The following is an 18,149-nucleotide window of genomic DNA, read 5'->3' as shown; positions in this document are numbered from 1 at the left end:
CACACACACATTGAGAGAGGAAAAGAGAGAGAGAGAGAGAGAGAGAGAGAGAGAGAGAGAGAGAGAGAACAAAGAGAAAGAGAGAAAACAAAAACAGAGAGGGAGAGAAGACCAAAGAGAGAGGTAAGGGGAGAAAACAAAGAGAGAGAGAGAGAGAGAGAGAGAGAGAGAGAGAGATTACATTAAGATTTAAATTAAATTAAGTTAGATTACCTTTAGATTTATGTTTATGTTGAGTTTAAGATTATGTTAGATCTAGATTTACGTTACATTAAGATTAAGTTAGATTTAAAATTAAGAAAGTATTAATGATTAGCTAGCTATGTTAGATTTAAGTTAGATTACATTTAAGTTTAAGATTTAAGATTGAATTACATTTAGGTTTATGTTGAGTTTAATATTAAATTAAATTTAGATTTAAAATTAAGTAGATTAAATTTAGATTTAAGTTAGATTACATTTAAGTTTATGTTAGATTTAAGATTAAATTAGATTTAGATTTATTTTGAGTTTCATATTAGATTAAATCTAGATTTATGTTCGATTTAAGATTAGATTAGATTTAGGTTAGATTTTAGTGCACGTCAATGAAGGCGCGCTTTGTCCAAAGAGCAAACATTAGTTACACAACAATATGTACATTTCTATCAGAATCTGAGACCTATTAACTCACACACTAACCATATTCAATTAGCCGCGAATCACCACATGTTCAATTATGTTAAATTTAAAATTAGATTTTGGATCGAGTTTTTATATTAGAGTCTACCTTTGGGATTACGGTAAAAAATTAGAGTTAGACGAACTGTGATCCCTCTCTTCCTCTCTACGGATGTGACCTTAAGTTAGAAAGCTTTCAGCGGCATGATACTCAGATTGGAAGCCAACATATAATGTGCTAAGTAATCCCTCGAACAAAGATCTACTGTGAAGAGATATTAAGATGCTGTGAAATGCTACAGCTAGAGAAGTGGCAAAGAGGTTTTGTCCACTATATGCACTATCATGTAGACGTGGGTGTGTAGATTTCTCGTACCCACAAAATTAGGCATTGAATAATAAAGAGGAGATTATAATTTGGTGGTTCTGATCTCTGTGCACCTCTAGACCGAGGTGTGCGAGGACTCGACATGACTAGAGAATGTGAGGTAGTTTACAGTGAACAGAGAGAGAGAGAGAGAGAGAGAGAGAGAGAGAGAGAGAGATTGAATTATCGTCCACGGAGGTCAGATATGACCCATGGGACCAAAAACAAATAGTACAACGGTGACATTTGTAGCAAATCGCACGGAATACATATCAGTTAAGGACTGAGGGTCCATTGGAAAGATGGAAAGATGAAAAAGACAAAAACCTAAGAGGGATCAGTTGTGGGGAGAGCCGATTTGGGATTTCGAAACTCCTGGATGATGGCTTTACCACCTCGGTAGACTGCCCATTTGCCTTGTTTGTGGGCTTCATGTACCTTCTTGAGCTCTTCACTTTTGCGTTTGAGTTGTAGCGGGGTGAGTTCTTCTGCGATCCAAAACTTGGTGTCTTTGAGAAGACGTGATTGTTGGAGAAGCTTGAGCCGACCTTCTCTACTTTCGAATTCAAGGATGGCATGTCCACTTGGTATAGGCATGTCAGGGCCTCTCCAAGTGATACGGCCTATTGCGTTGTGGTCGACCTTGATCGGCTTGAGGGTTTCATTGAGGAAGTTGATGCGTTCCGAGAAGTCGTACTTGGTCGTTTCCCATGCTTGAGGTAGCCCACCAATGCGGATCTTGAGGGTATTTTTTGTTTGGAGTCGTTGTTCTCGAAGCTCTACTGTCACACATGTCTTCACCTGTGCAAGGGTTGCCGAGTGTGTTTCGATGGCCTTGGCTTCGACTTCTTTCACTTTGTTGGTGGCGAGATCGACCATGGAATCAAATCGTGCCTCAAGCTTGCTAAGGCGAGCTTTGAGGTCGCGATTTTCTTCCATGACCCGATCGAGATCTGCTTGAAGGCGTTCGATTCCGTCAGATTTACTTGGCACTGCTAAAACGGCAGCAAAGCTTGGTCGTGTCTTCGCAAAGCTCTTCGGAGTGGTGGCTTTGGTCGTCATGCTTCCGATGCTAATCTTCTTATTGTTGAGAGCACACACAAAACTGAGATTCTATGTGAATCTCTGCTTAGTTAGGGTTTGTATGCCTCGGCAGAGAACTGTGGGCTTGGTTGGAAAAGCAAGGGTCGAGGCTTGTGCAAGAACTAACCCTTGATTAATTGAAACAAACCTAACAGGAAATCGAAAACTCAAGCTTAACTGAATCGAGTAGTCAAGCACGAGCCAGTCGAGTAGTCGAGCAGTCGAGCCAGTGGCGAGCAAAATCGAATGCACTATCGCTGTCGAAGAGATTCGAAGAGATGCTCACTGTCGCCAGAGAATAGATGCTCACTGTCGGGCAGGTCCGAACCAGACACTGTTGTCTGCAGGTCGCGTGAGGGGAGCTCTGACGTAGTTGGCTGACTGTGTTAAGTGGTCAAGCTTATGTGGGAACCGTCTGAGAATCGATTCTCAGAGAATCGACACAAAGGATTAGATTGTGCAGAGTATCAAAGGTCGGCTTGTGTTGCTTGAGACCGAGAGAGGCTCTTGTGTTGCAGAGCGGGCTTGTGTTGCTTGAGACTGAGAGCGGCTCTTGTGTTGCAAGGCGAGGACGACCACGACCTGTGTTTCTCGAGGTCGGCAGGGCGATGCAGAGCAGCTGCAGGAGACGAGATGTGTGAGCTGGGGAGGGGAGGGCGAGGCTTCTTGCTAACGCCCCTCCACAGGGCTGCCCTCCCCCCACACAGAGAGAGAGAGAGAGAGAGAGAGAGAGAGAGAGAGAGAGAGAGAGAGAGAGAGAGAGAGAGAGAGATAAAAGACAGAGGATGCCAATAGAAGATTAAACTTATGTCCAGGTTATAAGGTTTTTACCCTCATTATGAGTAGTGACGAGGATGTGGGGCCGTCCAACCGAAACACCTATCTCTCAACAAGGATCTTATGTCCTTGTAATCAATGCAAGAATGTTGTGCGACGGACAAGACGCGTTTTTTTGCAGCACGTTCGTAAATTTGGTGAGTTCGATCCATCTATTATAGATTGAGTTGTTGCCAATTATAGCTCGTCGGACTCTGACACTAGCCAACAGGAAGCAATCTTGCAACCCAATAGACGTGTTCGAAAGCGCCTTGGTCAAGCAGCATACATGAGGCCACAAGATGTAGCCTTTGACAGCTCGGAGGATGATCATGCAGACCACATTCCCAACGAGGTAATGTTTGAGCCCGAGATCGATGAAATGATCGAAACGATCATGGACTCAGAAAGGCTTATCTATGATGATATGAAAAGTGAAGCCGATACGCCATTGTATGATGGAGCACGTGTGTTTAGATTGAAGGCGCTCTTGGTTCTTCTCAACATGCAGGCAATGTTTGGATGGAGTGACACTAGCGTCACAACGCTTTTTAGGTGATCTATTACAATGTGTTTACTTTAATATAAAACTCTAGATGTATAATGATTTGATAGATTACTTACACAATTGTACCGCATTTTTACATAGAGCACATACTGCCAGCTCATAATGTAATGCCAAATTCTAGAGAGGAAGCAAGAAAGATCTTGTGAAACTTAGGGATGGATTACAATTCGATTTACGCTTGTTCTAACGACTGCATTCTTTTCAGAGAGGAATACATAGACATGGAGAAGTGTTCGAAATGTGATTCCGAGAGTTATTGAGTAGATCTCCACGGAACAAAAATTCCACAAAAGGTTTTGTGATATTTTCCTTTGCTTCCTCGCATCAAGAATTTCTTCGAATGTAAGTCCATGGCCGCCCTAGCATCATGACATGAGGAGAATAAATCTTCGGATGGTGTGCTACAAATTTCTACAGATTGCGCAGCCTGGAAACATATAGACGAAACATGGTCGGATTTTATCAGAGAAGCTCAAAATTTGCGCTTAGGCCTGGCTATGGATGGCGTAAATCCATTTGGTCAAAAATCAACATCTTACAGTGTATGGCCCGTTGTCATCGTCAACTACAACATTCCCCGTGGCTGACTACCAAGAAGGGGCACCTATGGCTAAGCTTGATTGTGCTGGGACGGTATAAAGTGAAGAATATGGATGTGTATCTTCGTCCACTATTTGAAGAGCTACAACAATTGTGGATTGGCATAGAAGTAGTGGATATGAGCCGACACACAGGTCGACGGAATGCTTTGATTAGAGGTATTCTAATGTGGACCTCGCATGACTATCCTGGACTAACAGAATGCTCAGGTGATTTACACTCAAACTCAAACATTGTAAATCTTGGTTTTTCTCAAGCTTATCTATTGTCATGTGTATACATGCAGGGCTTCAAACAAGTGGATACAGAGAATGTGTCACATGTGGACCTAAATTGAATGCACGTCGGGTGCCCTCATTGAAGAAGCAAATCTACGAAGGTCATCAAGCGCATCTTCCAGAGAATCATGAGTTACAGGACAACTTTTTGGTAAGAGAGCCACCGACGATGTCTGCACAAGCATGGTTAGAGTAGAAGGAGACGTGTGATGATGGTTTGCTCCCAGGGATGAAGAGACTCTCTCTATGGTACGAGTTACCATATTGGCCCCGACTCATGATCAATCACTTGCTTGATCTAATGCACATATTCAAGAATGTGGGTAATCTGCTATGGGACCATCTGATCGGTAAGAAAGATACTTTGGGAGCCAGGGTTGACCTTAGAAATGTGGATCGTATGGAGAAATATTGGTCGCAGACAGCATCCGATGGATCGATAAAACTCCCTAAAGCGCCATGGATTCTCACAGGAGCCCAAGAACGCAAAGTAAAAGAGACCATTCGATATGTGCATACTTCCACTGGCATAATACAGTCGCTCCCAACGTGTTTTACTAAAGAAGAAAAGCTTACCGGTTTGAAGTCACACGACTGGCATAAAATGTGTCAAGTATGTTTGAAGTGGAATATATCATAGTGAAAATTGTGTAACAAATTCGTGTGTGGACTTTAATATCATTGCTATACGTGTTTTGCAGTTTATTTTACCAGTGACCATTGAGGGATGTTTGTCTCATGACGTCCGAACAAGATTGTCTGTACCCATTTATTTTTTAAGTGTCTCTTGTCTCTTAGTAGTTGGTATAGAGATGTTCTCTCGAGAACAGAATTGTGACTTGGATAGGGCTAGTAGGAGTAAAATGGTACCTCATCTGCATCCATCTACTACAAGATGTCGCGCAAAAATTGGTGCAGGCACCGAAGAAATGAAGTTACTTTTTAAACTAAAAAGCGCTGAAATAGGCCTTGAAAGAGACGTCAGTATCGTAGCGTCGATATGACCATCGGTATAGTTTATATCGGAATAAACCTTCAAATACGCGTGGGAATAGACAACGTAATATACACCGGTATTTGTATAGTATATTTCGACGCTCATACCGTTGCCCATACTGACGCTCATACCATTACCTATACCGATGACCTAATCTGCAATTTTTTTTTGGGCAGAAAGGGTTGGGAACTAATGCTGCATGTATTGCAGCAAAAGAAAACAACCCTCTCTGCCCAAAGGAAGAGTTCACAAACAACCACACTCCACCTACAAGCTGACGCTAAAGAGCGAGTGTATGGAAATTAACAAAATTGTAAGAATAACATAACTTGTTAACATAATTAAAACATGAGTCAAAAACTGTAAAACCATAAACATAACCTGTTTGCCATACCATAACCATTACCATAACTTGCTTGTCATACCATAACCATAACAGCCATACCATCATTGTACAACCATAACCATAACCATCACATGATTGCTATACCATCATAGCAAAACCATAACCATCACCTGATTGCCATACCATCATGGCACAAACATAACCATAACCAAAACCAAAACCATAACCATAACCATCACATGATTGCCATACCATCATAGCAAAACCATAATCTTAAGTTGATTGTCAAACCTTCACCATAACATCTGTGCCATACCATAAACATAACCATAAACCATAAACATAAGCACTACAAAAGTGTACATATGCAAACAATCATTGAGTGAGAAGACCCTCATGCTAATGCCTCCCAATCCACGTCCTCTCCCTCCTCCTGCAGCTGGTTCAAACGGGCCACAAGTCCATGCTTGTATCCATACTTCTCCTCTCTGCGTGTCGGAAGGCGCTTCACGGCAACTTCAAAATTATGGTTTAATCATTAGATAAATCTTTAAATAACATATATATTATCAATAATTTAAAGCATACATATAATACTTACAAACTCATGTTGAAGCGTATCATAGCCTTCACTCCCAAGATGTGACGCTCCAACAGACTCCAAACGTGCTCTGGCTGCATCTCTCTGCTGCTAAAATCTATCAGGATTGTCTTGTGTCTCTCATGCAATCCCCGTACACTCCTCTGCATCTAACAATGCCGGCTTGGGACTGCCCCCATTGTACCTCTCTCTCGCCTCTTACCGACGGTGTGACATTGTGGACTTCGCGACGCTCAAAATCCAGCTGTTCGAGACTTGATCGTACCCCTCTGCCGGTCTGTACTCTCTCTGAATGGCCTCGACGGTGTATTTCTTTTTCTCAAGATCGAGGTTATCCCAAATCTCCATCACAGAGTGAACAAACTAAATCGTACAGAGCTATCGAATTCTCTAACTAAATCGTACAGAGCTGTCGAATTCTCTGTCGCATGGCCTTTCCGACCCTATCTGCCACACCAGACCCATCCCTGCTCTTGTATACCTTGCTAGGATCATGCTCGTGTGATCCCCAAGCTGTACGTGGTGTGCCAATCGGTGAACTATCTACTGAAGACATAGCCATGAATCACATCTGTGTGAGGGTTTTAAAGACACTTACCTGAGCACTCACCGAAGCCTGGAGAATCATGCATGGTCCACATGAGAATGCCTTGCATATGTACATTCCGTTGTCCGATTGGTTGGGACATATCAACCACATCAATTTTTTTCCACAAGATTTGGAGCTCTTCTATAAGTGGTGGCAGATAGACGTCCATGTTCTTTGCTTTGTACCTTCTTGGGACGATCAATGACAACAACAGATGGCCCTTCTTGATAGCGAGCCATGGTGGAAGATTATAATTAACTAGACAAATAGGCCACGTGCTCCATAACGAACTCCGTAATCTGAATGGGTTTACTCCGTCCATTGCCAAACCAGAGCGGATACATCAAGGCTTGTTCTTAAATGTAGGCCAACTCTCCTCTATGTGCTTCCATGCACGAGAGTCAACAGGTACCCGCATAACATCATCTGTCGATCTAGTATTTGAGTGCCATGTCATCAAAGAGGTTATGGACTTGCACCTGAACATGCTTTTTATTCTTGGAATGATAGAAAAGTGCCAAAGGACCTTTGCAGGGATAAATTTTCCTTGTGTGTCCTCCCGGTACCTGTTTGATCCACAATTGGGACACTGTTCTAGGTTTGCATACTCATTGCAAAAAAGTATACAATCATTAGGACATGCATGTATTTTCTGATAATCCAAGCCCCAAATTAGTAAGAAGCTTTTTAGCGGCTAGACGGGTAGAGGGCATGTGATTCCCTTATGGCAAGATTTGCTCATTTAGCAACCTGACGTTACATGAACAAGTTAGCCCTTTGATCACTTTATATGAACTGTAATTTATACTTTACCATGCTTAGGATAAACCATGTTTATCTGAAAAGCTCTGTGACTGAGGCGTCAGACCAACCGTAGACAGACTGCAAAATTGCCAATGCGGTATGAAGAACTGAGATTTTTTTACCAGTGTAGAGCGGCATGCGTGCAAGACTTAGCGTCATCTCTCCCTCTTCATCGTTGCTATCATGCCGTCGATATGAACGGGATGGCTGATGTTGGTCCACTGTATTGCGTTCAATGTTGTCGCCTTCTATGTTGGAATCCATGTCAAAGAATGCATCCAACACCTGCTCCATCTCTACTTCTTGAAATGCCACTTCAGATATTAGTTGGGAGGACTCAGTCAATGGCTGCTCGTTTGAAAATCGTCTTCTCTAGGATGAAGTTGGAGCAATATCTACTTGTGGACTTTGACCTTCAATCTCTAGACCATGAGATTGATAACGTAGGTCTTGTACTTGCTCTATCGGAAAGAGACCGTGATTGCGTATGTGTTGGTCGCATATTTTTTGTTTTCGAAAGATCTGATGCTTGCAATGTGCACAAGGACATGCCATCCTATCGTCCATACTTTATCTACGAATGATGCATCAAATACTTAAAACACTCTAGTTGTTATAACTACACACTACTAAGTACATGACAAGCTTTAATAACCTCACATTCTCTAGCTAGGCCCGATCCCCGCACACCTCGGTCTAGAGGTGCACGGAGATTAGGACCACATGGTAATAATCTTGTCTTTATTAGTCAATGACTATATATTAAAGTTCTTGAAGTCTGTGTGTACTTTTGAAGTACGATTGCGTTTTTTCAACTATTTTATGCTAGCTCTAACAACCTCACATTCTCTAGCCAGGCCCGATCCCCGCACACCTTGATCTAGAGGTGCACGGAGATTAGGACCACAAGGTAATAATCTCATCTTTATTGGTCAATGACTATATATTAAGGTTCTTGAAGTTTGTGTGCACTTTTGAATATTTCCAACTCCCTGAACCGGATAAGAGGCATTATTGGCACAAGTGACTGAATTCCCATGAGGGAAAGACTCGAGAGAGGTGAACAATTCACAATGTGAGGTAATGTGCTTTGTTGCACCACTGTCGAAATACCACACATGTGAATCTGCAGCAACTAACAAGCATGCATCATGGACAACAGGATCATAAGTTCACTCTGTACTAAAAGCCTATTCTGCATCAACATCAGCATTACAGTCTCCTTTTACAGAAGACTCAACAATGGTTGCATTTGTAGTGGAACCAACATTTGCAGTGGAACCGCCCTCTTTCTTCTTGGCCTCTTTTGCCTTCAACTTAGGACACTGCTTGATCAAGTGATCATTAGCTTTACAATAATGGCAACACATCTTCTTTTTACCCTTATCACCAAAATTGCCAGACGAATTGCTTCCAGCAGAAGCATTGGAAACAAAAGTTTTGCCACTCGCAACAGAACCATAAGAAGTGGCTGCATTGCTGTTACCACCCTTTCTTTGAGAAGAAATAAAAGCCTGTTCAACTGCACGCTGTCTAGTCCTGTTTTTTCTGGAAAGTGACTCTTGCAACAGCAATGTGCATAATGCATCAAACTTGACAACTTCTGGATTTCCTTGGATCATAAGTCTCCAAGTACTAGGAGAAGTCTGGTAAGAATCTGGTAAGGCATCAAGAACAGTCTGCACAAGGGAACTGTCTGAAATGACTTCACTTGCAGAACTAAGTTTCTCATTGATATCGTTGACACTAGCAAGGAAAGTATCCATATCATCTTCCTCATGCATAATCTTCGACTCCAGCTCTTTACGCAGCAAAGCAATTTTAGCCTCATTGCGACTTGCATAAAGACCAACCAAAATATCCCAAGCCTATTTTGCAGATTTTGCTGAAGGGACATGAAGAACAATGGTGCGCTTCACACACAACGCAATCAATGCATGAGCATGCGCATCCTTTACATCCCAGTGAGCTTGTTCTGCTGTATGCAAAACAACTCTAATAGCAGCAATCCTTGCAGTAAGACCTGCAACATCCTCAACATCGCCTGCATCCTCAGAACCAGGACGTACATCAATGCCCCGCACAATATTCCAGACACCCTTTGAGACAAGAACGTGTTGCATCATATAAGCCCACATAGGGTAATTGTCCACATCCAACCTATCCTTTGCAGCAACATCTTGAAGACATCTGTGTTGTTGTCAGCCATGGTAAATGATGCACTTCATGTGAAAACTGCCCAAAAATAGGAGAAATGGAGCAGAAACAACACGTGCTATATAGCACAAACCGTAGAAGACTGTAAGGCACCTATTATACCGAAATTGGAAGTGACAAAAATTTTGCACAAAATGATGAAATTGCTTGTGCAAACCTGCCTGTAGTGGAAACGGAGGCCGAAATGAGCCTGAATCAAAAATCTGAGCAGACCTGCGAGCGCTTGCCAAAGCTCACTGAAATCGGAGAAAGTGAGCAGGCGTGTGCTGGAGCAGCTGACTGGGGACTAAGCCCAGGAGGACGCAACCTGCTCTGATACCAATTGTTGGAATTAGGGTTGCAGAGAAACACACACAGCTTGGAGAAGAGGAAGGAAGCTCAAAGCACACAATATAGAGTGTGTTACTTGGTGTGCAAATCGAAAGATAGATAGCCCTAGAGTGATGGGCGTGTATACAATTCACGGGAAAAAACCCTCCTAAAGAGGGATAAAATGCCCTGGTGGTCCTAGTGTGTTTACACACATCACTACCACATGTATATGGTAACATTTTTCCATATGATCTCCCTCACATTCTTGAAGATGTGCATTGGGTTGAGCATATGATTAATGAGCAGACGGGAGTTCATGGAAAATAGAAAGTCTTTTCATGTCAGGTGGCATAAATTTTCCCTCTCCAGCCACATGTTTTTCCAATCGCTCCCTTATAATGGATGCATATCATGTTTGCATATGTTAGGTCCACGTAGCTCATGTCCTTCAAGCAAAAATCTACCATGCTCCTTGTAAACTCTCTTCCTCAGATGATCAGAGCGGTGGAAGCCAAGTCAAGGACGAAATTTCGGACATGCATGATTTCTCGAGTAACTCAAGGCTGAAAAATCGTAAAATTAAAATAAAAGCATTGGCATAGCCAGGAATAGCATATATGTGAGGGTTTCAAAGATACTTACTTGAACACTTGCCGAAGCCTGGTCAATTGTGCATGAGCCACATGAGAATTCCTTGCACATGTACATTTTATCATCCGATTGGTTGGGAGTCAACCACATTGATCCTTGTCCACAAGACTCTTCTATAAGTAGTGCCAAATAGACGTCCATGTTCTTTGCTTTGTAGTTTCCTGGGACAATCAATGACAACAACAGATGGACCTTCTTGATAGCTATCCATGGTGGAAGATTATAATTAACAAAGAAAATAGGCCACATGCTCCATGACAAACTCCGTAATTCAAATGGGTTTACTCCATCCATTATCCATTAATAGACCAAAACGGATACATCGAGGCTCATCCTTAAATGTAGGCCGTCTTTTCTCTATGTGCTTCCATGTACAAGAGTCAGCAGGTACTCGCATCACATCATTTGTCGATCTAGTATGTGAGTGCCATGTCATCAAAGCGGCTATAGATTTGCACCTGAATATGCTCTTTAGTCTTGAATGATAGGAAATTGTCAAAGGACCTTTGCATGGATAAATTTTCCTTGTGTGTCCTCTCTATACCTGTTTGATCCACAATTGGGAACTGTTCTAAATTTGCATGCTCATTGCGAAAGAGTATACAATCATTAGGACATGCATGTATTTTGTGATAATTCAAGCCCAAGTTAGTAAGAAGCTTTTTAGCGGTTGGATGGGTAGGGAGCATGTGATTGCCTTCCGACAATATTTTCTCATTGAGCAACGTGTCATTACATCAACAAGTGAACACAATGATTATATTACTGAACTACAATTTGCACTTTGGCATGCTTAGAATACAATGTATTTACCTGAAAAGCTCTGTGATGGAGGCATGAGACCACCCGTTGACAGACTCAAAATTAAGCATTTCCAAAGTGGTATGAAGAACTGAGATTTTTTCACCATTGTAAAGCAGCATACGTACAAGAGTTTGCATCATCTCACTCTCTTTATTGTTGCTATCATGCCATTGATATGGACGAGATGACTGAGGTTGGTTCATAGCGTTGCCTTGAATGTTGTCATCTTCTAGGTTTTCAATGATGGGATCCATCATCCATGTCAAAGAACGTGTCTAACATCTACTCCATCTCTAGTTCTTGAAATGTGGAATTGGGTATTGGTGGGGTGGACTCCGTTGGTGGATGTTTGTTTGCTAATTTTCTTATCTGGGATGAAGTTGGAGCATTATCTACTTGCAGAGCTTGATCTATTGCCTCCGAACCATGAGATCGATAACGCAGGTCTTGTAGTTGCTTTATGGGAAAGAGACCGTTATTGCGTATGTGATGATTGTAGATTTTTTGTTTTTAAAAGATCTGATGCTTGCAGCACGCACATGGACAGACCATCCTATCATCCATACTTTATCTACTGAGGCGGTCCGAGGCAGGTAACAAGAAGAGTGGCCTCTAAGCACCCTTCTAGGCTCCCGTGTTGCTCAATTGGATTGGGGTTGGAAAAAACAACAAACACACACACAAACCCGCAACCTAACCCTACACAAATTTGGGGCACCACCTAGTTTTGGATGCGAACTAGGACGCGTAGAGAGAGAGAGAGAGAGAGAGAGAGAGAGAGAGAGAGAGAGAGAGAGAGAGAGAGAGAGAGAGAGAGAGAGAGAGAGAGTGCTCGGGCTGCTTTGAAATGTATCGGCCGTGATCAAGCAAACACATTTATATATGTAAGAAAGAGAGAGAAGGAGAGGGGGTGCTTGTTGCATTAATACCTTCTTACAAATCTGTCATGACCAATCAAAGTGAGATTAGTATTTGTTCAACATAGCTTGAGTAAATAACACCACAACACATCACAAGAAAAGCCACCCCAATCACTGTCTTAAGGCAAGGGGAGTCCTCTCCACCCTGTCGCCCTCTTACAGTATGTGGGATTTATGGCTAAATTGATGACAACACCCAGAGACAAGCTATCAAGAACTTAAAAAAAAACACCAAGACACTTACACATCATTGTTGTCCATTACTTCACGTTGGAAGAGAGACAAATTATCCAAGATTAGTCCAAATCCACCCTCCTTGATTCAACAAATGTTGGGCTTACACTAGTAGGAGAAATGATAGATTCCCTACTCTCAATTGAATGATCACTCTCTCTTACAATGGCATAGAGTTCCCTTGCTAATCACCCCTAATACAACACATACATATGCATAAAACAACGAGCTTCCACTCAAGAGCTTCTGCTAGAGAGGTTGAGCTTGGCTTCTCAAGTTATATCATAGTGCTCTTGCTTATGGCTCCCCCGTTTTTGTGCTAGCTACACCCTCCTTTTATAGCAATTTTTAGGGCTAGGGTTACTCCTCTAACCATGGTTGGGTTAGATTTTCAGCACTTATCTAATTTCTTTTGCTTGGAATTATCAAGAAGTTGGTGTGGATAGATGAAGAAGAGAGAGAGGAGAGAAGTGGAGGTGATAGGACTTTTCATAGTAGGTTAGTGTTAGTAAATTAGTAGAGTTAGTATTTTTATCGATTTACAATTGGAATTGGATATTTACAATGGGAGTATCCATGTAGGATACAAATAAGGAAGAAAAAACTCTCAAGGTAAGAAAATATGGATTTCTTACAATGTTGATGCTCCAAGTGTCTTGAGTAGGGTCAATGTTGACGCTTGTTGACGGTCCACTAGCTTTGACGGTACGTTTTTTCTCCACTCTTGACCTTCTTTGAGAGCCAAGGTAAGTGAACATGAGTAATCAATCACCATGATGCTGTCTTTCAAGAGAAGAGACTGAATTTTGTGGTTTTTTTGATAGATATGGGTAATATGGAAGAGGAAAAATGAGACTAGGTGGTCAATTTTGGAATGGAAGTGTGTGTAGGAGACATGAGTTCACCATGATTTCTCTTATTCTTCAAGGTTGAGAAGAAGGTGAGTAGGGTGCAGAGAAGAGTGGTGAGAGAGGTGGGGATGATGAGTAGAGAAGTGTATGTGAAAGAGGAAAATGATAAAGTGGAAGAGGGAGTGTGGCTGCATAGCATGGGCAAACTGGGGTCCACCAATAAAATCATAGCTCACAGCTCGTAGCTCAATAAAATATGAAAAAATTTGAGGTAAAATTTCAGCTCACGAGCTACAACTTTTGTTTGTATCACCTTTTCAAATTCGGGGAGCATGTGATCTTTAAAAATTCAGCAAAACCGACTGTTTTTTCCACTGCACAAAGTCCTTGTGAGGTCCTTCTTTGGATGATTCTTTTGAATACCTCCAAGAGCGAGCTCCCCATGGTGCATGCATGCATGCCACATACCCTTGACCTTATTTGGTAGGTCTATAATTTAAGATATTATTGAGATCATGATATAAGTGAATAGTACAACTAAGAAAATCAAATATTGAGGGGTCTAAAAAAATATGTACATGTCAAATATAAATAATATAGGTGGAAAAAATATAAAGGGATCAAAATAAATCTCTGTCATTATAAGTCTACCATAAAAAGATGAATATTTTTTGGGGTCTAATTTATGAGAGTAATAGAGAATAGATGTAGGAAGGAAAAAATGACAATAGTGAAAAAATATACACATAAATAAACTAGTTTTTTTGGATTTTTGTTGTGATGGAGTTACACCAAAAATAAGAGAAGCTTGCATGAAATTATTTTTATATGGAATAAAGAGTACGCAAAATGGTAAGGAAAAATATGGTAATGTTGATTCAATGTACATAGCATAAATAACCCACCATAGGTAGAAATATTTAAATAAATACCAAAATAATTATGAAAAATCCTTTTATTTAGGCCCTATATACAATGAAATATTTACACACAAATGGGCCATAATATACTTATATTTTTTATATTTTTTGGCTCAACTAGCCCAGTGACTAGCTAATTAAGGGTTTTTAAGAAGATATGAGAAAAGTCCCCTAACTTACACACACCTATATACAGTGAAATGGTAGGGATAGCCACAGTGTTTGGATGATTTTGGTAGGGTGGGTTAACTCACTATGGCAATTACGGAGAGTCAAAAAACGGCTATCACTACCAATGATGCAACAAATGAATAATTCGCTCTTGTTATAAGTACACACTACTAACTATATAACAATGCATGACAACCTCACATTCTCTAGCCATGCCCGATTCTTACACACCTCGGTCTAGAGGTGCACGGAGATCAGTACCACTGGGTAATAATCTCGTCTTTATTGGTCAATGACTATATATTAGGGTTTTTGAAGTCTGTGTGCTTATTTAAACGATTCAATACTAGCCTTCACCGGTCTAAATTCAGACTAGTCCTAAGCGATGAAATGACTTACTACCTAAATGATTAGTGTTAAAGGGCTAACCCTAATTAAGCAAATAACCCAAAGCGAACAAGTACGTCCGATCGATATATATTGCTTTGTCCTAAGTGATCGACATAACAATGCCGATTGACAATTTGCAAATTAATGAATAAACCTAATCAAACTAAAGGTACTTAGAACTTAAAACTACAAATTTTCTAGTTTACATTTATGACACATATAAAAGGTCACATAAAATTTTATTTTTTTAATTTATCTACACAAAAATAGCAAACCTAATTATAAAATATCATTTATCAAAATAAATCTTTCTTTTAATGATCAAATGTCGTTATCTTTCTTTGTTAACGATGATTTTCAATTAATATTATTTATAAAACAGCAAAAGTTAGTGTGTGTGTGTATATATATATATATATATATATATATTGTCTCTAAGATCAATTGTGGTAGCTTCTTTTGAGTCGGTGCCTTGTTATTATTAACTATTAATAGGATTTAGCACTAGTCAATAGCTATGGGTCTTGGTTTAGAGGTGTCATGATCGTGTTCACCCTTCATCTTTTCCAATGAGGCCTATATATCTTTGCTACTATATATGCTCAAGTGTCATTACATATTCAATAGGTGGAATAGTCCTTAAGTCCATGCTAAATTGACTAACCTTAAAAAGATTGACTCTCATCATGCTACATATAATGCTGTATTTGCTTGAAAATCATTTCCAACAATAAGTTGGTGGCTATTTCTAGTGGAGTGATATCCTTTGTATCTATTGGGAGGCTAGATCTCTCGTAAGCTTTGACAAGGGGAAAGTTGGCATTATTTGGATCCATCGGGACACTCAATTTCTCATAATCTGGAAAAAAAGAACGATAACGTCCAATGTTGACTTGCAGAGATCACTACAGGAGGTCACTTGAATTTTGGTGCCACATTAGCGGCGTCGTTGGCGGGTGTCGGTATATGTGTGTGTGTGTATGAAGGGAGCTAAAGTTTTTTAAAATTTTTGATTTTCACATTTTCGACGTTTATTCCGGCGCCTATTCAGATGGTAGCGCGAATAGACATTTCCACACCTATTCCGACGGCTCTTCCGACGCCTATACCGACAACAGTACCGACGGCACCTGCAAAAACCAAAACCGCGGGCTTTCTCTGCGCATTTCTCTTGTTCTTGCACGTTTTCTCGAGCTCTCTTCTTCCCCATCTCTCACAGATCTGGTGCGAAAAAAGCCGTCGAAGTGCTAATCTTGCTTGTGGGTTAGCACATAACACTAAGGTGAGATTGTTTTCATGTTTACTTGTAGATTTAGGGTTTAGGGTTTAACTTTGTGTTTGTGTGTGCATTTTTGTAGGTTCCACGACTTTTACAACAACTTTCGTTGCTCAAATAGGACAAATGTGAGTGCTCGAACCTTAAAATGCATATTAAATTTATTTAATTTTCTTTGTATATTAATAAAAGAAATTTTCACGCTTTAAACTTTCAATGCTTTAAAAGAAATTATGGTTTGTGATGTGAAATTTCATTTTAAATTATGAAAAAAATTGTTTTGGTTTATGAAAAAATCTTGTTTTGAAAAAATTATGTTTTGAATTATGTCGTTTTTGACATTATATATACAATTGATGGGGTTTAATTAGTTAGATTATGTTAGGTTAGGTTATCTTATACGTTAGGTTACGTTAAGTTAAGTTACGTTGTTAGGTTAAGTTATACGTTAGGTTAGGTTATGTTAGGTTATCTTATACGTTAAGTTAGATTAACTTCAGCTACGTTAGGTTAAGTTATATTAGGTTAGGTTACGTTAAGCTATGCTAAGTTAGGTTAGGTTATCTTATATGTTAGCTTACGTTAAGTTAATTTACATTAGGTTTAGCTACGTTAGGTTAGGTTAAACTACATTAGGTTAGGTTAGGTTAAGCTACGTTCGACAATACGGCAAGCCATAGAGCTTACCCACTGCGCATATTAAAAACAACACAATCGCGATTCATTCTCGTCAATACGGAAAGCCATAAAACTTACCCACAACACATATGCATTATGGGCAAGCTCTATGGCTCTTTGTATTGCCAACGGCTCGCCATTGTGTTGTTTATATATCGCGAGCGGTTTTCAAGTCCTAAAATAGCTAAGCGGCCCTGAAAATAACACCATGGCGAGCTGTTTGGCAATATGGTAAGTCATAGAGCTGGCCCACAATGCATATGCGTTGTGGGCAAGCTCTATGGCTTGACGTATTGTCAAACGGCTTGCCATTGTGTTTTCTATATGTCTGCAAGCGGTTTTCAAATCCTAAAATAGCTAAGCGATCCTAAAAACAACACAATGGCAAGCTTTTCGGCAATACGGCAAGCCATAGATCTTGCTTACAGTGCATATGCATTGTGGGCAAGCTTTATGGCTTGCCATATTGCCAAACGGCTCGCCATGGTGTTGTCTATATGTTTGCAAGCAATTTTCAAGCGCTAAGATTGTCTCATGTCCCTAAAAATAGCACAATTGCGATCCATTTGACAATACGGCAAGCCATAAAGCTTACCCACAAGGCATATGGATTGAGGGCAAGCTCTATGGCTTTTTGTGTTGCCAAAAGGCTTGCCATTGTATTTTAGGACCGCAAGCGGTTTTCAAGCCCTAAAATAGCTAAGCATCCCTAAAAACAACACAATGGAGATCCGTATGGCAAAACGAAAATCCATAGAGCTTGCCCACAATGCATATGCATTGTGGGAAAGCTCTATGGCTTGTCTTATTGCCAACGGCTGGCCATTGTGTTGTCTATATGTTTGCGAGCGATTTTCAAATGCTAAAACTGCCTCGTGTTCCTAAAAACAACACAATGGCGATCCGTTTGGCAATACGGCAAGCCATAAAGCCTTGCCATATTGCCAATGGCTTGCCATTTTGTTGTCTATATGTTTGCGAGCGGTTTTCAGGCCATAAAATTGCTTCGCAACTCT

At 40.6% G+C, this 18,149-nt stretch overlaps 1 protein-coding gene across 1 annotated transcript; it reads right to left on the bottom strand.

Moving 5' to 3' along the window:
• Positions 1-1,354: 1,354 nt before the first annotated feature.
• LOC147433780 (uncharacterized) lies at positions 1,355-1,966 on the bottom strand. Its single transcript, XM_086489796.1, has one exon. The coding sequence runs from the start codon at positions 1,964-1,966 to the stop codon at positions 1,355-1,357; it is 612 nt and encodes a 203-aa protein (XP_086345922.1).
• Positions 1,967-18,149: the final 16,183 nt, after the last annotated feature.

The sequence above is a fragment of the Adiantum capillus-veneris genome, chromosome 19, assembly GCF_014529385.1.
Source record: "Adiantum capillus-veneris isolate H3 chromosome 19, ASM1452938v2, whole genome shotgun sequence".
NCBI classification, from domain to species: domain Eukaryota; kingdom Viridiplantae; phylum Streptophyta; class Polypodiopsida; order Polypodiales; family Pteridaceae; genus Adiantum; species Adiantum capillus-veneris.
This window is presented reverse-complemented; position numbering and strand designations above follow the sequence as displayed.

Coding starts and splice junctions, on each gene's coding strand:
- LOC147433780 (XM_086489796.1), bottom strand. CDS start 1,966: ATGGAAGAAAATCGCGACCTCAAAGCTCGCCTTAGCAAGCTTGAGGCA.